General features: G+C 45.1%; 1 protein-coding gene across 1 annotated transcript; it reads left to right on the top strand.

Annotated features, from left to right (window-relative positions):
• The first annotated feature begins 3329 nt into the window (after window positions 1-3329).
• On the top strand, window positions 3330-6327 carry LOC139387993 (beta-crystallin B1-like). Its single transcript, XM_071134453.1, has 6 exons — window positions 3330-3379; window positions 3936-4077; window positions 4599-4717; window positions 4971-5103; window positions 5308-5450; window positions 5934-6327. The coding sequence occupies exons 2-6, from the start codon at window positions 3955-3957 to the stop codon at window positions 6109-6111; spliced, it is 696 nt and encodes a 231-aa protein (XP_070990554.1). The 5' UTR covers window positions 3330-3379; window positions 3936-3954; the 3' UTR covers window positions 6112-6327.
• Window positions 6328-26285: the final 19958 nt, after the last annotated feature.

Genomic DNA, 26285 nt, shown 5'->3' with positions numbered 1-26285 from the left:
TAGCTTTAGCATAGCCATGGTTTTTGCATTCACCATAGCTTTAGCACAGCCACAGCTTTAGCATAGCCATGGTTTTTGCATTCGCCATATCTTTAGCATAGCCACAGCTTTAGCATAGCCATGGCTTTGGTGTTAGCGAGCACAGTCATTTGACCAATCAGATCAGCTCCTTTTCCCAATAAAAATATCAGAATTTGACTGCCTTTGTAAACACAGCCTATGTTTCCGATTCTACACTGGCCTGCTAAGAATGATAAGATAACATAACAGAAGAATGACTCTGAATTACAAATAATACAGAGATAGATTTCCTAGACATTGATAGGTGCCCAGGTTTCCATGTAAAATTGGTCTAATGTATTTTTGCATTTTATCTGTTGAGATCATCATTTGCCATTATTTTATACACTTTTTTTTGTACCCTTACTCAACCAACCTTTACTCTACCAACCTTTACTCTTCCAACCTTTACTCTACCAACCTTTACTCAACCAACCTTTACTCTACCAACCTTTACTCTTCCAACCTTTACTCTACCAACCTTTACTCTACCAACCTTTACTCTTCCAACCTTTACTCTTCCAACCTTTACTCTTCCAACCTTTACTCTTCCAACCTTTACTCAACCAACCTTTACTCTACCAACCTTTACTCTTCCAACCTTTACTCTTCCAACCTTTACTCTTCCAACCTTTACTCTTCAAACCTTTACTCTACCAACCTTTACTCTACCAACCTTTACTCTACCAACCTTTACTCTTCCAACCTTTACTCTTCCAACCTTTACTCAACCAACCGTTACTCTTCCAACCTTTACTCTACCAACCTTTACTCTTCCAACCTTTACTCTACCAACCTTTACTCTTCCAACCTTTACTCTTCCAACCGTTACTCTTCCAACCTTTACTCTTCCAACCTTTACTCTTCCAACCTTTACTCTTCCAACCTTTACTCTTCCAACCTTTACTCTACCAACCTTTACTCTACCAACCTTTACTCTACCAACCTTTACTCTACCAACCTTTACTCTTCCAACCTTTACTCTTCCAACCTTTACTCTTCCAACCTTTACTCTTCCAACCTTTACTCTTCCAACCTTTACTCTTCCAACCTTTACTCAACCAACCTTTACTCTACCAACCTTTACTCTTCCAACCTTTACTCTACCAACCTTTACTCTTCCAACCTTTACTCTTCCAACCTTTACTCTTCCAACCTTTACTCTACCAACCTTTACTCTTCCAACCTTTACTCTTCCAACCTTTACTCTACCAACCTTTACTCTTCCAACCTTTACTCTTCCAACCTTTACTCTACCAACCTTTACTCTTCCAACCTTTACTCAACCAACCTTTACTCTACCAACCTTTACTCTACCAACCTTTACTCAACCAGCTAGTTTTGGACTCATTATGCCCTAGTAGTGGATTGTCATCACAGCTGTACCCTTGACACTCTACGACACACAAACACAACCCAGCCCCTCCTCCCCGTGGCTGCCTGAACACTTCACTTTATACAGTGACACTTCCCACAAGGCCTCATGTTGTCACTAGGCAGGAACCTGCAACTCTGCCTCAGGCTCTGGGCCACACATAGGTCACTATACATCATGCTAAGGTATTGCTGCTCTATGTCTTGCTTCAGCCTACAGATATGGGTTTATATCTTAGATAGATATAGGTGATGAACAATCAATCGATCACGGATTGCGATGCACACGTCAACATTTTAAAAGTCATCCAGCGACATGACCACTGATATTGACCTACAGTACACAGTGGAGAGACCTGCATTTGATTGGACAATGGACGGAGAAGACGAACATTGTCAAAAAGACCTGTGGGGGGGGGGGGGGGGGGGTAGATGGAGAGGGTAGATGGAGATGGGGTCGAGAGAGTAGTGAGACTAAAAGGTTTGACATTCTCCTCCAGGTTTTTTCTACTCTATTATTCTGCCTCTCTCTTCCATGTCGCCATCACCCTCCTTTGCCACACTTGTAGGTGCTTTATAATGCTGTGGTGCTGTCTGTGTGTTAGCGTCATGTCTATGTGAAACGTGTGTGTGCTGTCTGTGTGTTAGCGTCATGTCTATGTGAAACGTGTGTGTGCTGTCTGTGTGTTGGAGACAAAAAAAGACAGTCTGTGTGAGATATTATCAGGTCTTTTACATGTTCTTTGATAATAATATTACATCATTTTACCTTTATTTAACTAGGCAAGTCAGTTATGAACAAATTGTTATTTTCAATGATGGCCGAGGAACAGTGGGTTAACTGCCTTGTTCAGGGGGAGAACGACAGATTTGTACCTTGTCAGCACGGGGATTCGATCTTGCAACCTTTCAGTAACTAGTCCAACGCTCTAACCACTAGGCTACCTGCCCCCCCCCCCTCTAACCACTAGGCTACCTGCCCCCCCCACTCTAACCACTAGGCTACCTGCCCCCCCCCCCCCCCCCCCCCCTCTAACCACTAGGCTACCTGCCCCCCCCCCCCCCCCCCTCTAACCACTAGGCTACCTGCTTCCCCCCCCTCTAACCACTAGGCTACCTGCCCCCCCCCCCCCCCACTCTAACCACTAGGCTACCTGCCCCCCCCCCCCCCCCTCTAACCACTAGGCTACCTGCCCCCCCCCCCCCCCCCTCTAACCACTAGGCTACCTGCCCCCCCCCCCCCCCCCCCCCCCCCCTCTAACCACTAGGCTACCCGCCGCTACCCCATTATGATCCTTCTCATTTGAAAAATACGAATAGGGAGCATAACTTTATTTTATTGTTTGCTCTCAACTAACCAGATGAAGAAGAAGAAGAAGATCACCAATAAAAAATCAGTCCGGACAAAACGTACGTGAATGGAAATAAATTGCAATCCCCTCTTTTCTTAATCAACTTTTCCCACTTCAAAATCAAATGTTTTGCCATTTTGAATCATAAGTCTTTTGTCTTTTCAAAACTAAGCTAAGTGCTGTTGCAGTTTCACCTGTTAGAGTTAGAGAAAGATACAGAGTGTGTGTGTGTGTGTGTGTGTGTGTGTGTGTGTGTGTGTGTGTGTTAACTCCTTGCTCCCTCCAGGTCTATGCATTCCTGTGCCCTATATGCTACTGTAGCTTACAGGCCCAGCTTACTAACAGTGGGGGAAAGTGCCATTGTCAGGGCTTTCCATTGACAGCAAAGTGCCTACAGGCAGCAGGGGGGGGTTCTGGTTGTTGCGATGACCCATGGGGCTTTGGTCCAGACCAACTCTGATGACGCTGGTGCTTCTATTGTCCACCGAGCCCTTGCGTTCAGCCTTTGCCAGGGTATAAAAGCTAGGGTTCTGCGCTGAGATGGCCAGCACGATCCAGCCTACCCCACACGGCACAGCAAGCTGTACACGCAGGTAAGGACACACCCCACACCAACTGAAAACAGCAGTCGATCCACAGCAGCAAACAGCGCACAGGGGCCCACTCCTCTCAGCCTACCATGCCCGGGTGTGTCACCCCCAGGCGGGGCTGAGCCCCTAACAGAGGCTTGGGCCTCAGGGCCTACATGAGGCACTCAGACCCCAGGCTGGATTGGTACAACAGATGGTTATTTTCTGATGCATCCTATGGAAGTGTTTGACCGCTGTTTCCTGCCTCAGTTAGTTACAAGACTAAGAAATAGTAACAGATACACAAACCAAACGCATTCAACTCTGTAGTGAGAACACACCTTTACCTGATCTGTGTTTTGATCTTTTTTTCTCTCTCCCTGTCCCTCTTTCTCTCAATCGATCTCTCCATCTCCCACTCCATTCTCCCTTTCCCTTTCTGCTCTCTCTCGCCCTCTTTCCCTTCTTCCTCTCTTTAACTCTCTCTGCCTGCCCCATCTTCTTTCCTCTGACATGCCTTTCCTCTCCCCGTCCTCTCTCATCTCTCCATCCCCCCCCCCCCCCCCCCGCTCTCCGTCAGAATCTCCTTATCCCTCACCATGTCTCAGACCGCCAAGTCCGCCTCCAGCCAGGGCACTGATGTCAAGGACAAGGGAGCCCCTGCCCCTGCTGCCACTAGCAAGGCCACTAAGACCGGAGAACCCAGCGTCGGAAACTTCCGGGTGAGTCGGCCACATCCATTTAAAAATACACCACAACCCACCTGAGAGCAAAGTCCACCCGTTGTGTGGGGAGCAGCAAACAGTTTAACGTTAGCCATTCTCTTTGAACTTTTTATCTGAGCCGGGCTAATTGACTACGGATAGAACATCGTCCGTTGTGGTTGGTAAATGTTGCTACTTAAGTTGGTGTGTCTTAAGATGACCCCAGAGATGTTGCAGCCTTCACAGCAGTACGGCTCGGCTTTGGGTTTTATAGTGGAGGGCGGTGCAGGTAGTCCGAGGACAGGAAGAACGTCAGAGCTTTCTACCGGATCGACAAACTGAATGGCACAAACGGCAAAGGGCTCTGAGACCACGTTACATACCTGCAGTGGTGAAAGGCACCAAATGCGCTCTAATTCTATGGCAAAAGGGTCAACATAGAAAAACAAATATTTGCGGACGACGGACAGTATCTCACCCTTGACCTCTTCCAGGGATAAATGGCATCTAACCTCTGACCACTCACTGGCCCCCTGTAGATCATGCTGTTCGACCAGGAGAACTTCCAGGGCCGAATGATGGAGGTCCAGAACGAGTGCATGAACGTGTGTGAACGCGGCATGGACAGAGTGCGCAGTATCATCGTCGAGTGCGGCCCGTAAGTGGACACACACACCTATAGGGCACGATTACACACACACACACACAGTCACACACATACACACCTACAGGACACAATCAATCAACTCTACATGCTAGTCCAACACACAGGAAGACAAACTCAGACTGAGCCCAACACATTTGAGCCCAAACCCTGATTCTGTCATTTTTCGTGGCCCTTCACGCTCATTTCATTTTGACCCGTCTTCTAATCCCTCTCCCCCTTGTCCCCGGCGGCCACCCCTCTCCAGCTTTGTTGCCTTTGAGCAGACTAACTTCCGCGGGGAGATGTTCATCCTGGAGAAGGGAGAGTACCCTCGCTGGGATACCTGGAGCAACTCTTACCGTAGCGACTGCCTCATGTCCCTCAGGCCCATCCGCATGGTGAGGAACACACGCATTCCGAAACACACACTGTCACATTTTCCTATATACGCTCTCTCACACACATTCCAAACATGACAGTGACGAATGAGTTCGCCGGAGTGTAAAAACAGCCGGTAACCAGGGCTAATACAGTAGCTAGTGAAGAGACCTTCCAGCCTTTCCCTGACACCCCCCCCCCCTCTCCTTCCCTCCACACCACAGGACAGCCTGGAGCACAAGATCTGTCTTTTTGAGCTCTCCGACTTCAAGGGCAATAAGATGGAGATCCAGGAGGATGACGTGCCAACCCTCTGGGCGCACGGCTTCACCGACAGAGTGGGCAGCGTGAGGGTGCCCGGCGGAGTGTGAGTGTACACACACACACTCGTACTTACGCACACACACCAGAAATCTATTTTCATGGATACTGGGACTGAAAAACCCTCACCTATATCGAAGATTTAAAAAAAAAAAACATATCTGTAGGCTGAAGCAAGACATAGAGCAGCAATACATTAGCATGATGTATGATGTATGATGTATTAGCATGATGACCTATGTGTGGCCCAGAGCCCGAGGCAGAGTTGCAGGTTCCTGCCTAGTGACAACATGAGGCCTTGTGGGAAGTGTCACTGTATAAAGTGAAGTGTTCAGGCAGCCACGGGGAGGAGGGGCTGGGTTTTGTTTGTGTCATAGTGTCAAGGGTACATTCATAACTGTTGCACACTTTAAAGTGGAAACACAGAACTCCAATGTGACTCATGTTGTCTCTAAAAAAACAGCCTAAAAATGACTATCAATCTAAATGTAACAAAACATGACCTTCTCTCCTTTCCTCCTCTCTCCAGGTGGGTGGGTTACCAGTACCCCGGATACAGAGGCTACCAGTACCTATTTGAGTGTGGTGACTACAGACACTACAACGAGTTCTGTGCCTTCCAGCCTCAGATCCAGTCCATGCGTCGCGTCAGGGACATGCAGTTCCACCAGCGTGGTTGCTTCAACCTTACCTCCGCCAGCAAGTGAGCGACCTCTGGTGGATGCACGCTGTAACTGCAGCCAGCCAGCCCTCCCTCACTCAACCCGCCCATCGGGCGCTTTTTATTTCTCCAATCCTATTCCTCCTTTCCTTCCCTTAACCCCTCCATCCTAAAGGGATGGAACGGCAGCATCGTACCGAACGGAACAACCTAAATGACTTTTTATGATGCCAAATAATAAACATGTTTTGAAAAACTAGAATTCCTTTCGCCCTGGACTACTTTATTCAAAGCCTTGTGTTCAATGTGACAACATTTTGTGGCAACATTTTGTGCCTCATTGTCCCTTTCTCTCTGTTTGATATTCCTTGTTTCTTTCTCTCTCTTCCCTTTTTGTCTATCCAACTGTATTCTCCCTATATGTCTTCATTCTGTTCTTCTCTCTTCCATCTGTTGGACTGAGAAAGGACCATCTGATTAGTGAGGGGTTAAAGGCTGAACACAGCCCCTCTCACCCGCTGACAGACAGTCCCGGCCTCTCAGTTGTAGACCGAACAGTAGAAATGATTATTACCTAACAATGACGATGCATGTAGATAAAGCTTTGTATAACGTTAATCAACGTCACCTTGACTCTGCTCGCGAGTGGCGCAGCGGTCTAAGGCACTGCATCTCAGTGCTAGAGATGTCACTACAGACCCTGGTTCGATTCCAGGCTGTATCACAACCGGCCGTGCTTGGGAGTCCCATAGTGCGGCGCACAATTGGCCCAGCGTAGGTTTTGGCCGGGGTAGGCAGTCATTGTAAATAAGAATTTGTTCTTAAACTGACTTGCCTAGAGGTTACATAAAAATGCTAAAACATCTTTGAAGGTTCCGAGAGCCCACGTTCTCCTCCAAAGCCGTAGCTAAGTCATAAATGACGCTTCCGCGTTGTGCTGTTTTATTTCCGATCGTTTTCAAAACCTCTGAAGATACACAGCAAGTGAAAGCAGATCTGCAATTTGTTGAAAGTGTTATATAACTAATCTAATATCAAGCATTACTAGCAGACCAAAGCTCTGGATGCCCTCAGATAACTCTGGGCCCAGTGTCCTCAGTCAAGTTTAGAGCCTACGTGCAATAACATGATTATCCGAAGGACACACAGCTGCCATCACGCAAATATACTCCCCTGTAACTACAAAGAACATCCTGCAAAACTAACGAGCTTAGAGTGCCAAACTATCTCACTGACATTGACCCTTGCATGCACTCCTGCAAAGACAGGAAACACCTGAGCAGTCCCTAAATCCACGCTTCCTTGACACACATACATTTCATGAGCATGGAGACATGGAGATCGGTCCACGAAGAACCATTCGATCACACTGATACCACACTCAGCATGTGGAAGGAAATGGTGGTCAACGGGTGTCCTGGAGATGTTAAAACCAAACTCAGAGGAACGGTAGGGTTGATTGCACTTCCTCTGACCCAATTCAATACGCATGTGCACCACCATGTGACCCAGCACAACAAGGAAAGAGGGGGTGCTGAGAGCCAGGTGCAATCCCTCCAGGTACAACTCTTGAAACTCCAATTGAAGGAAGCACAACAAGGAGAAAAACTTAAGAAAAGTATTGGTGGCGGAAGAAACGAAGGAGACAGGCACCAAAACAGACATCTCTCAAATAGTGGCCCAGACTGTCTCCCAGATGATTCAACAGCAGGCCGGTCCTCAACCAGCCAACCCGGGGCCTACTCCAGTGGGGCAACCTGGAGTTACTCAGCCTTGGTATCCCCCGCAACCACAACTTGCATACCAGCCGCAACGGATACCAGGCCATCCAAGAGGAGGGGTTTGTTTCAACTGTAGAACTCCAGGGCACTACTCACAAGAGTGCCCATACCCACTCACACCACAACAACGCCAGTGGAACTCTACGAGAGGTCCATATGGGAAGGAAAGGGGTGGAAATAGACCTCAACAGTACGAACATCAGCAACCAGGACCCACACCCATGCATCAGCAACCCGCATACAACCAACCGCAGTTCCAGGGAATGACTGGGAACACCATCCCCTGGCCATAAAAATGCCCACCACCCACGGCAGAAGAAGGAAACAGCAACTCCCAGACGGTTCACATGTCACCCTTGAATCAGCCATCATCCCTCAACCAGCATCGGCCAAATTAGCTGAAATCATCGGATTGACGCAGGCCCTCATCAGAGGAAAAGGAAAGACTGTGAATATCTATACAGACTCAGCCCATGCCCATGAAGCAGTCCACACTGATGGACCCAGAACTTTTATGAGAAGCACATGGCCCCACACACGAAGGCAAACTAAAGACCCTCCAAAAGGCCTCGCACATCTGGTGGCACCCTCACATAAAAAATATGACTGACTTATTTTATGACGATGATTTATTTTGTGACGAATGCAATGTTTGTGACAGACACAACCCAAAGAAACCATATCGAACACCAATGGGCTCATACTTAATACCTAATGCATGTTTTCAGGATATTAGTATAGACTACACCGACATGGGCCCCGAAAATGTATCTAAAGGCAAACTCTATCTCCTAGTTATAGTAGATAGGTTCTCCAAATGGGTAGAGGCAATACTAACAAAAGGGGAGGATGCTAGGTCAGTCTTTGAGTGGCTACAAACCAAACTAATACCCAGGTATGGCATAACAAGACAAATCAAATTTGACAAATGGCTCACATTTAACAAACACCTGAGACAGGTGGAAGAAAGATTTGGCATAACCCACAGATTTGGATCTGTGTACAGGCCCCAATCCCAAAATCTGGTGGAACGTCAAACCAAAATCAAAAGCTAAGATAGCTAAAGTATGTGCCTCATGGGATAATGACTGGTAGAGTCATGCATGGTCCACCAAGGGAGGGAGGTCATATGCCCTTCCTTGATGTACAACAAATTGTAATGTCTAATTATGTGAAAAAACTGCCGGTTCTCTCTGCAGCACTCTCTACCCAGGTTCACAAGGTCCAGGAGGGGGAGCTGCCGGGGGACACGCCACTACTGAAGGTAAAGGTTGGTGACTGGGTGAGGGTTAAAGTCCACAAGAGAAAGTGGCTGGAACCCAGGTGGACTGGACCGTACGAAGTGAAGGAGGTTACTTCACACTCAGTCCAGGTCAAAGGTAAATCAGGCGCACCTTGGCACCACCTTACACATTGCACCCCAGCCCCAATTCCTTCTAGAACACTGACTGAAGTCAGAGCTGATTTGAGCGGCCTAAATTCGGTTCCAAATGAAGACACTCCTTCCTCAGGTGATGTGGCATCAAACTCCGCCTCCCCTGAGAAGGGAACCTCGCCCAGTTAGAGGGAAATCTCTCCCTCTCTGGGTGAGGCTGGGGATATCTGGTCCCTTATTTGTGATATTCCTACTGATATTTGGAGTAACCCTAGGACTTTCACATGGTTAATTTAACAACTATTTCACCCTGCCACATAACGTACACCAACCCCTACACATGTCCCTAACTCCGTTCCTGATATCACTCCCTCCAATCACTCCCGTCCCAAACGTAGCACTACACCTACAGACCCACCATGCAAACCAGACAAGGTTAGAAGCACCACGAATGCAACCACCACCATTGCACTATAGTTTTCACGTCTAATAGATGTGAAGAGGGGGATTTGTTATATAAATATTCATACACATAGCTCATATAAACAAAGACATTCCGTCGTAAGAACACATACACCCAGCCATAAGACTGACCCCCTCTTCCTTGTATAAACACACATCTCATCTCCCTCTACTGGCCGGTCCCAAGAGCAAAGGACTTTTGCTGTGCACCAATGGGGCCCGCTCTGGCTAGAGCAAGGCCCGCCTCCAACCCTCCGACCAGTCAAGAAGACCGAAACGACAAGACTCCACCTACTTTATTCTATGTATAAAAATGAATGTAACCGTTGTATAAGGCCTCTTTTTCACCTGACTCCTTGCCGAGTTATGTGAACTAGGTCCGTGCACGTAAAACTGCGGGACAAGATATCTCTGACTCATTAAAACTGTCTTTTGTTACAACTGAAATCCACTCTGTCCAGCGTCCGTGATTTGGTCTCAACTCTCCAGTATTTAAACACTAACACTTCGCAAGGCCAAATATATACACTCCTTTCTTGAAACATTAATACAGTATATTAACATTCTTAATATCTATTATAGACATATTAGCGAACCTATAGGCAGAGCTTCAGTGTGTGACAGGTTCGTGATTATGAAAGGACAGTAACCGTAATGCGCTTTTTGTAAAACGCAAAGGGCCAGTGGTGTAGTAGAGGGTATACGCAGGTATAAACCGTATATACACTTTTTTCCCCCCCAGTGGGCATTGCGTTTACTCCTTAATCCCTACTGATGCGTATCAAAGTAGTGTCGTGGAGTTATATGACTTATCAAGTATGTAGTACAATAGAGAAATCATGCACAAAGTAGCCTACGTAATCGCAAAGTACGTCAAAGATATTCACATGCGCTGCACACAGCCTAATTTCAGCGGAATATAATCTGCAGACAGCAAGAGTGTGCAGCTCTCAACTGGTTTTGGCTTGGAGACATGGATGGGTCTGGGTGGACAGAGGCCCACCCACTGGGGAGCCAGGGCCTGACCGCTCCACCCAATTAGATTGTTGTGGACGTAGACCGTCACATTTTTGTAAAAAAAAAAAATTCAATGAAAAAAGGTGTTATTTTGAGAGTGAAAATCGGCCAAAAACCTCATAAAAAGCATAGGAAAACATATACTTTTTCACGCAGGGTGCCTTTCCTTTGCTGGTCGTTTGGGAACTTCTGGGGAAAATTTGAGTTATACCCACTTCTCCAGGCACCACTACACCACTGCATAGGGCCGATGGAAAGACAGCAGTCACACACAGCATGATGCTTTAGGATAAGCAGTCCATAAACCTCGACATAATAAGCCAGTAGGTCCCAATCATCAGAATACAAAAACACAACTATTAAGCATTTCCCAATCGAAATGTACAAGTATTACTTCCAATTGCAAAAAAAAACCAAACAAAAAAAAAAACATTTCAAATTTAGCACACAAAGTAACCGGTGACCTAAAGTTTAAAGTGGAACTGACAGCCTTTTAACTACTTTGCAGACATGAAACCAACAGACAATCATACAATATCAGTCAAAAATATCAAATTCCCAGTTTCTGCTACAAAACCAACTTTATAAGAGGTTTTAAAAATAGGTTATATTTTACTCAGAGTTCCATGATGTACACTAAGGCATTGTTGGCAGTATAGATGGATGCAGTTCAATGCATGATTCATATAATTCACTAGTACATTTCTTGGTAGTCCCAAAAATATCTACCAGCTGACCAGGTACATAGTTTGCTGCCTGCATTTGGGATGTACTGTTTCAGTTTCAATGACTCAATATTCTGGTCAAAAAACTGACGAATGTAACTAAGGCTGGGAATGTCAATACAATCAAACTAGCAAGAGCAATGATCACAAGTCAGTCATAACATGGCTAATAGGCTAGCATATCTATTTATGTAGCAAGATGAAAACACAGAGCCTAACATTAGCTAGCTGCTAGGAGGATGTCATGCCATTGGAGGAGTGGGTGAGTGACTGACTTTTTACCTTCATATTATTTTTCGATGGCTACACACAGCTAGAGAGAGATACAGGTGTCATTTGGTTAGCTAGCAAGAACTTGAACAACTGTTATCCAGTTAGCATACAGTATCTCTTGCATTTTCAAATTCACTATCTACTCCGACTCAGAGCACTCTTGTCTGAGTGTGCCAGAGTGCAGAATAACTGATGAATTTACGAATGCGTAACACCCTCTGTACATGACCGGTGTCAGTTAACGTATACAAAAAAAGTAATAGTTAGTCAAGAAAGCTCTAGATAACATATAAACAGCCTAACCAGCTCTGCTACTGTCACACCCTGACCTTAGTATTCTTTGTTTTCCTTGTTATTTTGGTTAGTTCAGGGTGTGACATGGGTGATTGATGTATGTGTTTTTGGTCTTGTCTAGGGGTTTTGTATGTTTATGGGGCTGTTTCCTTTCTAGGTATATTGTATGTCTATGGTTGCCTAGATTGGTTCTCAATTAGAGGCAGCTGTCTATCATTGTCTCTGATTGGGAACCATATTTAGGCAGCCATATTCTGTGGGTACTTTGTGGGTGATTGTTTCCGTGTCTGTGTTTGTTTCACCACACGGTACTGTTTTGTTTTTTTCACGCCTCTGGTATCTGAAGATGTCTGTCCTGTCCTGTCCTGTCCTGTCCTGTCTGTTCTGTCTGTCTGTCTGTCTGTCTGTCTGTCTGTCTGTCTGTCTGTCTGTCTGGTCTGGTCTGGTCTGGTCTGGTCCCGTAATTAAATCAAGGAACATAAAATAGACAGCAGCAATGTAAAAATAACATTTTTACCAGCTGCATTAAGTAGTGCAGTGCATCTCCTCCTCATGGACTGCACCATATTTACCAGCTGTATTAAGTACTGCAGTGCATCTCCTCCTCATGGACTGCACCAGATTTACCAGCTGTATTAAGTACTGCAGTGCATCTCCTCCTCATGGACTGCACCAGATTTACCAGCTGTATTAAGTACTGCAGTGCATCTCCTCCTCATGGACTGCACCAAATTTACCAGCTGTATTAAGTACTGCAGTGCATCTCCTCCTCATGGACTGCACCAGATTTGCCAGTTCTTGCTGTGAGATGTTACCCAACTCTTCCGCCAAGGCACCTGCAAGTTCCAAGACATTTCTGAAGGGAATGGCCCTAGCCCTCACCCTCCAATCCAACAGGTCCCAGATGTGCTCAATGGGATTGAGATCCGGGCTCTTCGCTGGCCATGGCAGAACACTAACATTCCTGTCTTGCAGGAAATCATGCACAGAACGAGCAGTATGGCATTGTCATGTCAGGATGAGCCTGCAGGAAGGGTACCACATGAGGGAGGAGGATGTCTTCCCTGTAACGCACAGTGTTGAGATTGCCTGCAATGACAACAAGCTCAGTTCGATGATGCTGTGACACACCGCCCCAGACCATGACAGACCCTCCACCTACAAATTGATCCCGCTCCAGAGTACAGGCCTCAGTGTAACGCTCATTCCTTTGACGATAAAAGCGAATCCGACCATCACCCCTGGTGAGACAAAACCGCGACTTGTCAGTGAAGTGCCCTTTTTGCCAGTCCTGTCTGGTCCAGCGACGGTGGGTTTGTGCCCATAGGCATCGTTGTTGCCAGTGATGTCTGGTGAGGACCTGCCTTACAACAGGTCTACAAGCCCTCAGTCCAGCCTCTCTCAGCCTATTGCGGACAGTCTGAGCACTGATGGAGGGATTGTGCGTTCCTGGTGTAACTCGGGCAGTTGTTGCCATCCTGTACCTGTCCCGCAGGTGTGATGTTCGGATGTACCAATCCTGTGCAGTTGTTGTTACACGCGGTCTGCCACTGTGAGGACGATCAACTGTCCGTCCTGTCTCCCTGTACCACTGTCTTAGGCGTCTCACAGTACGGACATGGCAATTTATTGCCCTGGCCACATCTGACCTGCACAGAATCTCAAACCATGTACTTGAATGTAATCTCAACCGACGACTTGACGTCACGACAACTAGAAGACGTCATGACGACTTGCACGTCACGACAACTAGAAGACGTCATGACGACGCCGTCACGACAACTTCATGACGACTTGTCACGACAACTAGAAGACGTCATGACGACTTGCGGGCACGACAACTAGAAGACGTCATGACGACTTGCCGTCACGACAACTAGAAGACGTCATGACGACTTGCGGGCAATGGGTTCAGAGCAATAATAAATCACTGGCTCAGAACAACAACGACAAAACCTTCCACACAAAAATCTATCATTCTCCCACCACCCAAAAGGCCACTTGGCGAGTGGGAGTGTGAAGGGGCATGACCTGGGCACAGGTTGACCCCTGTCTGTGCATGTGCCTGGTCTGCCCTTCTTACATGACAGGGCAAGTCGTTCCACAGCTGTGGGGCTCTGATAGAGAATGCTCCGCTCCTAGCCTTGGTTCTACACCTAGGTATTGTTAACCTGTTGGATCTCTAGGGGCGCTATTTCATTTTTGGATAAAAAACGTTCCCGTTTTAAGCGCGATATTTTGTCACAAAAAGATGCTCGACTATGCATATTATTGACAGTTTTTGAAAGAAAACACTCTGAAGTTTCAGAATCTGCAAAGATATTGTCTGTAAGTGCCCCAGAACTCATTCTACAGGCGAAACCAAGATGATGCGTCAAGCAGGAAATGAGCAGAATCTCTGAAGCTCTGTTTTCCATTGTCTCCTTATATGGCTGTGATTGCGCAAGGAATGAGCCTACACTTTCTGTCGTTTCCCCAAGGTGTTAGCAGCATTGTGACGTATTTGTAGGCATATCATTGGAAGATTGACCATAAGAGACTACATTTTCCAAGTGTCCGCCTGGTGTCCTGCGTGGAATTCGGTGCGCAAACGCCAGCTGCTTGTACTTTTCCATTTGATTGAGGGGAGAAACCATGCTTCCACGAACGATATATAATTGAAGAGATATGTGAAAAACACCTTGAGGATTGATTCTAAACAACGTTTGCCATGTTTTCAGTCAATATTATGGAGTTAATTTGGAAAATAGTTCGCGTTTTGAGGACTGAATTTTTCGTTTTTTTTTTGGTAGCCAAATGTGATGTAGAAAACGGAGCTATTTCGAATTCACAAAGAATCTTTTTTGGAAAAACTGAGCATCTGCTATCTAACTGAGAGTCTCCTCATTGAAAACATTCAAAGTTCTTCAAAGGTAAATGATTTTATTTGAAGGCTTTTATGTTTTTGTTGAAATCTTGCGTGCTGGATGCTAACGCTAATGCTAACGCTAAATGCTACGCTAGCTAGCCACTTTTACACAAATGATTGTTTTCCTATGGTTGAGAAGCATATTTTGAAAATCTGAGATGACAGTGTTGTTTACAAAAGGCTAAGCTTGAGAGATGGCATATTTATTTCATTTAATTTGCGATTTTCCTGAATAGTTAACGTTGCGTTATGGTAATGAGCTTAGGTCTGTAAATAGAATCCCGGATCCGGGTTTGGTCTCCCCGATGTCGCAACAGGTTAATAGGCCAGTACATTGGGGTTAAAATGCAGTGTTCTGTACAAGTTGCAGGGTTTTAATTTAGGAACTCTAGACAGGAGGGCATTACAGTAGTCTAACCGTGGTTGTATGTCTGTCAGATAAGAGGGAGCAAGGCAGTTAGAAGTTACAAGTAAAATCTTAATATCAGGCTTTTCGGCGACCGATACTTTACAGGGCAGCCAGTGCAGTGAGGTGCTCATACCTTCTAGTGTTGGTTAAAATGTGGGCAGCAGTGTTCTGTACAAGTTGCAGGGTTTTAAATCTATCAAAATGATTACAGGGCGAACTAGAGCAACTAGACAGGAGGGCATTACAGTAGTCTAACCGTGTTGGGACAAATAAATGGACCAGTTTTTCAGCATCCTGTTGTGAAATAAAGTGTTTGGAAAGAAACGTTAATTAGGTGGAAGTATGTTGTCTTGGAAATGCTTTTTTATGTGATCAATGGGTGAAGAGGTTCCATATCATATACAGTGCCTTGCGAAAGTATTCGGCCCCCTTGAACTTTGCGACCTTTTGCCACATTTCAGGCTTCAAACAAAGATATAAAACTGTATTTTTTGGTGAAGAATCAACAACAAGTGGGACACAATCATGAAGTGGAACGACATTTATTGGATATTTCAAACTTTTTTAACAAATCAAAAACTGAAAAATTGGGCGTGCAAAATTATTCAGCCCCCTTAAGTTAATACTTTGTAGCGCCACCTTTTGCTTCGATTACAGCTGTAAGTCGCTTGGGGTATGTCTCTATCAGTTTTGCACATCGAGAGACTGAATTTTTTTCCCATTCCTCCTTGCAAAACAGCTCGAGCTCAGTGAGGTTGGATGGAGAGCATTTGTGAACAGCAGTTTTCAGTTCTTTCCACAGATTCTTGATTGGATTCAGGTCTGGACTTTGACTTGGCCATTCTAACACCTGGATATGTTTATTTTTGAACCATTCCATTGTAGATTTTGCTTTATGTTTTGGATCATTGTCTTGTTGGAAGACAAATCTCCGTCCCAGTCTCAGGTCTTTTGCAGACTCAGGTTTTCTTCCAGAATGGTCCTGTATTTGGCTCCATCCATCTTCCCATCAATTTTAACCATCTTACCTGTCCCTGCTGAAGAAAAGCAGGCCCAAACCATGATGCTGCCACCACCATGTGGTGTCAGGAAAATAACCTCACACTCAACGTCAACAAAACTAAGGAGATGATTGTGGACTTCAGGAAACAGCAGAGGGAACACCCCCCTATCCACATCGATGGAACAGTAGTGGAGAGGGTAGCAAGTTTTAAGTTCCTCGGCATACACATCACAGACAAACTGAATTGGTCCACTCACACAGACAGCATCGTGAAGAAGGCGCAGCAGCGCCTCTTCAACCTCAGGAGGCTGAAGAAATTTGGCTTGTCACCAAAAGCACTCACAAACTTCTACAGGTGCACAATCGAGAGCATCCTGGCGGGCTGTATCACCGCCTGGTATGGCAACTGCACCGCCCTCAACCGTAAGGCTCTCCAGAGGGTAGTGAGGTCTGCACAACGCATCACCGGGGGCAAACTACCTGCCCTCCAGGACACCTACACCACCCGATGTCACAGGAAGGCCATAAAGATCATCAAGGACATCAACCACCCGAGCCACTGCCTGTTCACCCCGCTATCATCCAGAAGGCGAGGTCAGTACAGGTGCATCAAAGCTGGGACCGAGAGACTGAAAAACAGCTTCTATCTCAAGGCCATCAGACTGTTAAACAGCCACCACTAACACTGAGTGGCTGCTGCCAACACACTGACACTGACTCAACTCCAGCCACTTTAATAATGGGAATTGATGGGAAATGATGTAAATATATCACTAGCCACTTTAAACAATGCTACCTTATATAATGTTACTTACCCTACATTATTCATCTCATATGCATACATATATACTGTACTCTATATCATCGACTGTATCCTTATGTAATACATGTATCACTAGCCACTTTAAACTATGCCACTTTGTTTACATACTCATCTCATTTGTACATACTGTACTCGATACCATCTACTGTATCTTGCCTATGCTGCTCTGTACCATCACTCATTCATATATCCTTATGTACATATTCTTTATCCCCTTACACTGTGTACAAGACAGTAGTTTTGGAATTGTTAGTTAGATTACATGTTATTACTGCATTGTCGGAACTAGAAGCACAAGCATTTCGCTACACTCGCATTAACATCTGCTAACCATGTGTATGTGACAAATAAAATTTGATTTGATTTGACAGTGGGGATGGTGTGTTGCTTTTACGCCAAACATAACATGTTGCATTGTTGCCAAAAAGTTCAATTTTGGTTTCATCTGACCAGAGCACCTTCTTCCACATGTTTGGTGTGTCTCCCAGGTGGCTTGTGGCAAACTTTAAACGACACTTTTTATGGATATCTTTAAGAAATGGCTTTCTTCTTGCCACTCTTCCATAAAGGCCAGATTTGTGCAATATACGACTGATTGTTGTCCTATGGACAGAGTCTCCCACCTCAGCTGTAGATCTCTGCAGTTCATCCAGAGTGATCATGGGCCTCTTGGCTGCATCTCTGATCAGTCCTTGTATGAGCTGAAAGTTTAGAGGGACGGCCAGGTCTTGGTAGATTTGCAGTGGTCTGATACTCCTTCCATTTCAATATTATCGCTTGCACAGTGCTCCTTGGGATGTTTAAAGCTTGGGAAATCTTTTTGTATCCAAATCCGGCTTTAAACTTCTTCACAACAGTATCTCGGACCTGCCTGGTGTGTTCCTTGTTCTTCATGATGCTCTCTGCGCTTTTAACGGACCTCTGAGACTATCACAGTGCAGGTGCATTTATACGGAGACTTGATTACACACAGGTGGATTGTATTTATCATCATTAGTCATTTAGGTCAACATTGGATCATTCAGAGATCCTCACTGAACTTCTGGAGAGAGTTTGCTGCACTGAAAGTAAAGGGGCTGAATAATTTTGCACGCCCAATTTTTCAGTTTTTGATTTGTTAAAAAAGTTTGAAATATCCAATAAATGTCATTCCACTTCATCATTGTGTCCCACTTGTTGTTGATTCTTCACAAAAAAATACAGTTTTATATCTTTATGTTTGAAGCCTGAAATGTGGCAAAAGGTCGCAAAGTTCAAGGGGGCCGAATACTTTTGCAAGGCACTGTATCTTTTCATGTTTGGAGTTTTGTGGATATGCACCATATCCTGAATCCAGATGAGTCTTTTAGACATATATGATATTGGGATTACTCCGAATATGGACATTTCCTGTGGCCGGATATGGACTCATGATATCCTGAGATATGTGACATCCTATTTTCTCTAATGTTGAAAAATACTGACTGTATATATTTTATATCTGTGTTTTCTCAGCACATTCAAGATAGGAAGTTATATTGAGTCCAGATATGTATATAAGGGCACAAGGCGAGACCCAATTGCAGACACAGGAGGCAGATGGTAGAGCTCCGATTTTTATTATAACAAAGGGAGTAGGCAAAGGCGTGTCGGGGACAGGCGAGAGTTCATAAACCAGGTCAGAGTCCAAACAGTACCAGACAATATGCAGTTTCGAGGTCAGGCCAGGCAGGGGTCAGAAGCCAGATCCGAGTCCAAAACAGTTCAAGGGGATGGGCAGGCTGGTAGTCAGAACAGGCAGGCGGGTTCAGAGTCAGGACAGGCAAGGTTCAAAACCAAGAGGACTAGAAACAAACAGAGACTGGGACAAATTGGAGCAAGGAAAAACCACTGGTTGAATTGGCAAACAAGACAAACTGGCACAGAGAGACAGGAAACACAGGGATAAATACACCGGGGAGGGATGGAGACAATCACAAGGACAGGTGAACCAGATCAGGGTGTGACAATGTATCTCTTGGCTGAGGTCCAAATCCGGATTTTGATATGCTTTTTAATATGCTGAAAATAAGGACAAGTTTTCAGCACATGCTCAATAATTTGACAAATATTAACCTCTAAAAGTCTAAGCATTTATTTGATAGAATATTTAATTTGTCCTTTACTGCTATAGGCCATAGAAACGCATTGAATAACACGTCCATAAATATCAAAAGAGACCGTCCAAAAATAAATAATAAGGAAGAAAGTTTTCAAGGGGGGCCAAAAAAAAGTCTTATTAGTTCGTAGCCCAAATGGTTCGGACGCTACAGATGGAAGTTGGCACATCGGTGGTACCGCCTTCAGACGATTCACGTGACACTTGTGAGGGTTGTAGAACAAAACAGAGAACACCAACTTGTTCGTGAGAGCCTCATATTTCCATGGAGTTGTCATATTAGCTCGGACCGACGTTTTTGTGTGAAGAGCAAATTTCTGGATATCTCCTGGTCTGACAAACAGCACTGTAGCTAAGCCACTTTCCACCACAGATGTAGAAGGCCAACATAGGCCGATACGGTAATTTGAGCCCATACAAAAAACAGATACTGTATCTCTATCTTAAACAGACTGGTTTTGGTGGGGATTATTGTTTATTATCAAAAAATGTTTTATATTTTGGTATTTTACCAACTTTTTCTTGTCTCATCGCTGCAACTCCACAATGGGCAGGTGAAGGTTGAGTCATGCATCCACCGAAACATGACCCGCCAAACCACGCTTCTTAACACCCGCCCACTTAACCCGGAGGCCAGCCTCACAAATGTGTCGGAGGAAACGCCATTCACCTGACTACCGAGGTCAGCCTGCAGGCGCCCTGCCCGCCACAAGGAGTCCCTAGAGCGTGATGAGCCAAGTAAAGCCCTCCTGGCCAAACCCTCCCGTACCCGGACGACGCTGGGCCAATTGTGAGCTGCCCGATGGGACTCCCGATCACGCCCGGTTGTGATACAGCCCGGGATCGAACCTGGGTCTGTAGTGACGCCTCTAGCACTGCGATGCGGTGCCTTAGACTGCTGTGCCACTCAGGAGGCCAATGGGGATTTTTTATTATGTAAATTTGATTGACGTACGGGTGATCTAGGGTTAATTAAAGCCATATAATTTCTCATTTCTGATATGTTGCATTTATCTTAGTAACTACAATCAAGAACTTTAGGTAATTTGGCCCATACCAGTAGGGCTAGCTACCTAACTAGGCTTGATAGGAAGTAAAAGCTAGCTTGTAGCCTAGCTAGTGTTTTAAAACCTCAAGGTGACAGCTAACGTTTTCTATAAGCTAACTAGCTAGCAAGTTAACTAACTACCTAGCAATTTGGCTTGCTAGCTAGTTCCAGAAAGTTTTATCTTCATGAATAAAGCAGCTAGAGTAGATATGGTAATGTGATATGACAATAACTTCTTGCAATATTGACGCAATTTGGATGAATGATTTATCCATTGACAGTTTGGAGTGAATCATAGACCGACACTCTACCAACACCTTGGGTCTGGACTAGAGGTCGACCGTTTAATCGGAATGGCCGATTTCAAGTTTTCATAACAATCCGTAATCTGCCTTTTTGGACACCGATTGTGGCCGATTGCACTCCACGAGGAGACTGCGTGGCAGGCTGACTACCTGTTACGCGAGTGCAGCATGAAGCCAAGGTAAGTTGCTAGCTAGCATTAAACTTATCTTATAAAAAACAATCAATCTTAACATAATCACTAGTTAAACTAGTAATATCATCAACCATGTGTAGTTATCTAGCATGTCCTGCGTTGCATATAATCAATGCGGTGCCTGTTAATTTCTCATCAAATCACAGCCTACTTCGCCAAACAGGTGATGATTTAACAAGCGCATTCGCGAAAAAGCACTGTTGTTGCACCAATGTGTACCTAACCATAAACATCAATGCCTTTCTTTAAAATCAATATGCAAGTATATATTTTTAAACCTGCATATTAAGTTAATATTGCATGCTAACATGAATTTCTTTTAATTAGGGAAATTGTGCCACTTCTCTTGCGATCCGTGCAAGCAGCCAAGGTATATGCAGCAGTTTGGGCCGCCTGGCTCCTTGCGAACTGTGTGAAGACCATTTATTCCTAACAAAGACCGTAATTAATTTGCCAGAATTGTACATAATGTAACAGCAATATTTAGACTTAGGGAGATAAAATACGGAATGGTTCCGTATTTCACTGAAAGAATAAACGTTTTGTTTTCGAAATTATAGTTTCCGGAGTTGACCATATTAATGACCTAAGGCTCGTATTTATGTGTGTTATTATGTTATAATTAAGTATAAGATTTGATATTTGATAGAGCAGTCTGATTGAGCGGTGGTAGGCAGCAGCAGGCTCGTAAGCATTCATTCAAACAGCACTTTCGTGAATTTGCCAGCAGCTCTTCGCTGTGCTTCAAGCATTGAGCTGTTAATGACTTCAAGCCTATCAACTCCCGAGATTAGGCTGGTGGTACCAATGTGAAATGGCTAGCTAATAGCGTTTCAATCGGTGATGTCACTCTCTCTGAGACCTTGAAGTAGTTGTTCCCCTTGCTCTGCAAGGGCCGCGGCTTTTGTGGAGTGATGGGTAACGATGCTTTGAGGGTGGCTGTTGTCGATGTGTTCCTGGTTCAAGCCCAGGTAGGGGCGAGGAGAGGGACGGAAGCTATACTGTTACACTGGCAATATTATAGTGCCTATAAGAACATCCAATAGTCAAAGGTATAACAAGGCTAATCTGAAAACAAGACTCCCTAAATTGTATCAGCATATCGATTGCGCAACCAGGGCTGGTAAAACCTTGGATCATTGCTATTCTAACTTCCGCGATGCATATAAGGCCCTTCCCCGCACTCCTTTCGGAAAAGCTGACCACGACTCAATTTTTTTGCTCCCTGCCTACAGACAGAAGCTAAAACAAGAAGCTCCCACGCTGAGGTCTGTTCAACGCTGGTCCGACCAATCTGATTCCACGCTCCAAGACTGCTTCCATCACGTGGACTGGGATATGTTTCGTATTGCGTCAGACAACAACATTGACGAATACGCTGATTCGGTGAGCGAGTTCATTAGAACGTGCGTTGAAGATGTTGTTCCCATAGCAACGATTAAAACATTCCCAAACCAGAAACCGTGGATTGATGGCAGCATTCGCGTGAAACTGAAAGCGCGAACCACTGCTTTTAATCAGGGCAAGGTGACCGGAAACATGACCGAATACAAACAGTGTAGCTATTCCCTCCGCAAGGCAATCAAACAAGCTAAGCGTCAGTATAGAGACAAAGTAGAGTCGCAATTCAACGGCTCAGACACGAGGTATGTGGCAGGGTCAACAGTCAATCACGGATTACAAAAAGAAAACCAGCCCAGTCACAGACCAGGATGCCTTGCTCCCAGGCAGACTAAATAACTTTTTTGCCCGCTTTGAGGACAATACAGTGCCACTGACACAGCCCGCAACCAAAACATGCGGACTCTCCTTCACTGCAGCCGAGGTGAGTAAAACATTTAAACGTGTTAACCCTCGCAAGGCTGCAGGCCCAGACGGCATCCCCAGCCGCGCCCTCAGAGCATGCGCAGACCAGCTGGCTGGTGTGTTTACGGACATATTCAATCGATCCCTATCCCAGTCTGCTGTTCCCACATGCTTCAAGAGGGCCACCATTGTTCCTGTTCCCAAGAAAGCTAAGGTAACTGAGCTAAACGACTACCGCCCCTTAGCACTCACTTCCGTCATCATGAAGTGCTTTGAGAGACTAGTCAAGGACAATATCACCTCCACCCTACCTGACACCCTAGACCCACTCCAATTTGCTTACCGCCCAAATAGGTCCACAGACGATGCAATCTCAACCACACTGCACACTGCCCTAACCCATCTGGACAAGAGGAATACCTATGTGAGAATGCTGTTCATCGACTACAGCTCGGCATTCAACACCATAGTACCCTCCAAGCTCGTCATCAAGCTCGAGTCCCTGGGTCTCGACCCCGCCCTGTGCAAATGGGTACTGGACTTTCTGACAGGCCGCCCCCAGGTGGTGAGGGTAGGTAACAACATCTCCACCCCGCTGATCCTCAACACTGGGGCCCCACAAGGGTGTGTTCTGAGCCCTCTCCTGTACTCCCTGTTCACCCACGACTGCGTGGCCACGCACGCCTCCAACTCAACCATCAAGTTTGCGGACGACACAACAGTGGTAGGCTTGATTACCAACAACGACGAGACGGCCTACAGGGAGGAGGTGAGGGCCCTCGGAGTGTGGTGTCAGGAAAATAACCTCACACTCAACGTCAACAAAACTAAGGAGATGATTGTGGACTTCAGGAAACAGCAGAGGGAACACCCCCCTATCCACATCGATGGAACAGTAGTGGAGAGGGTAGTAAGTTTTAAGTTCCTCGGCGTACACATCACAGACAAACTGAATTGGTCCACCCACACAGACAGCATCGTGAAGAAGGCGCAACAGCGCCTCTTCAACCTCAGGAGGCTGAAGAATTTAGGCTTCTCACCAGAAGCACTCACATATTTCTACAGATGCACAATCGAGAGCATCCTGTCGGGCTGTATCACTGCCTGGTACGGCAACTGCTCCGCCCACAACCGTAAGGCTCTCCAGAGGGTAGTGAGGTCTGCACAACGCATCACCGGGGGCAAACTACCTGCCCTCCAGGACACCTACACCACCCGATGTCACAGGAAGGCCATAAAGATCATCAAGGACAACAACCACCCGAGCCACTGCCTGTTCACCCCGCTATCATCCAGAAGGCGAGGTGTGTGTATAGGGTAGTAGTTTTGGAATTGTTAGCTAGATTACTCGTTGGTTATTACTGCATTGTCGGAACTAGAAGCACAAGCATTTCGCTACACTCGCATTAACATCTGCTAACCATGTGTATGTGACAAATAAAATTTGATTTGATTTGAAATACAAATCGTATAGAGAGAAATTGTCCTATAATTCCTAAAGTAACTACAACCTAAAACCTCTTACCTTGGAATATTGAAGTCTCGTGTTAAAAAGATCCCCCAGCTTTCATACAGTGCCTTGCGAAAGTATTCGGCCCCTTTGAACTTTGCGACCTTTTGCCACATTTCAGGCTTCAAACATAAAGATATAAAACTGTATTTTTTTGTGAAGAATCAACAACAAGTGGGACACAATCATGAAGTGGAACGACATTTATTGGATATTTCAAACTCTTTTAACAAATCAAAAACTGAAAAATTGAGCCTGAAATGTGGCAAAAGGTCGCAAAGTTCAAGGGGGCCAAATACTTTTCGCAAAGCACTGTATGTCCTCATGTTCTGAGCAATGGCACATATTGCACTTTTACTTTCTTCTCCAACACTTTGTTTATGCATTATTTAACCAACGTTATTTATTTGAGGTTAAATTGATTTTATTAATGTATTAAATTAAGTTAAAATAAGTGTTCATTCAGTATTATTGTAATTGTCATTGTTACAAATAAATAAATAAAAATCTGCCGATTAATCGGTATCGGCATTGAAAAATCATAATCGGTCGACCTCTAGTCTGGACTGCACGGGACCACAGCTTACAGCCCAGTCTGCACCCATCACATCATCCTTAATAACAAACACCTACAAGCACACAGGTGTGATCGTTCTACAGTGGTCCCTGCAGTGTACGCTCAAACTGGTATAATTAGAACACTTCTTTAGAACGTCCTAGTTACGATTGACGCAACAGTCATTGTTTGAGCTGGCCACACAGTCTTTACAACTTTATGTGCTCAATGTGAGCAGTTTATTTTTGGATGCAATGTTCAGACATTCACAGAAGTAGCAACATCATAACACAATTCTTATCCAAACCAGAAAATGTATGCTACCTTAGTCCTAGCGCTAACTGAGGAAAGATTGACCCAACACAAACCGGTAATATTTAGCCAGCCATTACCAGCTCTCGGCTGACAGAAACCATAATATGAATTGGATAATGGTAATTACTATTTACAACTCGTCACATCACGTGTGAGCTCACCAGTCATTTAAAATAATTGAGTTTCTTAAAGTCTTAAAGTAATCCAATGGTGGGTAGTTTGTGTTTGTGCCACCATGGTTTGTTTTTTCCTCATCAATCAAAGATAAGAAGAGGTGACAAGATGAGTTGGGTCTGTTTGCTGTATGCAAAGGGTTGTTGTCGAAGGCGAGGGGGGTGTGTCGTCTACCAGCATTCACTTCTGGAAGTTTACTCAAAAGATAAGTGAACCATCCCTTCAACTCGTTTTGTTATGACATATTTTCTCTGAACATGTTTACCTGACACCCAGAATGCTTTGAATGGTGTCAACAATCATGGCTCCACACATAACCGGCAAATAGCTTAGCATTAGGGCTACCGAGTGGCGCAGCAGTCTAAGGCACTGCATTTAGTGCTAGAGGCGTCACTACAGACCCTGGTTTGATTCCAGGCAGTATCACAACCAGCCGTGATTGGGAATCCCATATGGCGGCACACAATTGGCCCAGCGTCCTCCGGGTTAGGGTTTGGCTGGTGTAGGCCGTCATTGTAAATACGAATTTGTTCTTAACTGACTTGTCTAATTAAATAAAGGTCAAATAAACAAAAAATTGCTCATCATAATCAGTACAAGTTTCCAAAAAGTATTTTACACACATAAGTTGTGTCCATTACAATCTATGCAATAATCGGAATGCATAATTTGCTACCAGTACTTGAAAACGTACAAATTAACGGTAAGTAAAGAAATGAACACCAAGCCATTCTCTGATAGTGACTTATTGATACAAGTAGCCCGTGCCGGTGTTATGATACTGATCATTTGTCGCCACAGAAGGTTTGTTTACGTTTTTACTGTTTTGGCCACATGGAGTAGCTAGGCCTATAACAGTTCTATCTAGTGGTCTTGTCGGGGATAGCAGTTGTTGACAACTGTAGCATTGTAGCTAAGCCTAACCCTTTTCCTAACCTTAACCTCATTCTCTTCACCTCCTACTTTAGTTCACCTATTCTGCTGTGTTAGTTCTCCTAACCTGCCATGTGGACAATCCACCTGTGGAGACAAATCATCAGTATCACCACGCCGGCAGCCAATCGTGTCACCCCTGACACTCACTTGTAGCCATTCAGTGTTGTTG

The sequence above is a fragment of the Oncorhynchus clarkii genome, chromosome 29, assembly GCF_045791955.1.
Source record: "Oncorhynchus clarkii lewisi isolate Uvic-CL-2024 chromosome 29, UVic_Ocla_1.0, whole genome shotgun sequence".
Lineage (NCBI taxonomy): Eukaryota > Metazoa > Chordata > Actinopteri > Salmoniformes > Salmonidae > Oncorhynchus > Oncorhynchus clarkii.
Note: the sequence above shows the minus strand (reverse complement) of the source record. Positions and strands in the feature narration are given on the sequence as shown.

Excerpts from the sequence above, each read along its gene's own strand:
- LOC139387993 (XM_071134453.1), top strand. The coding sequence starts at position 3,955 with ATGTCTCAGACCGCCAAGTCCGCCTCCAGCCAGGGCACTGATGTCAAG. Across the intron at positions 5,104-5,307 it reads CCCTCAGGCCCATCCGCATG|GACAGCCTGGAGCACAAGAT; the intron begins GTGAGGAACACA and ends TCCACACCACAG. Across the intron at positions 5,451-5,933 it reads GTGAGGGTGCCCGGCGGAGT|GTGGGTGGGTTACCAGTACC; the intron begins GTGAGTGTACAC and ends TCCTCTCTCCAG.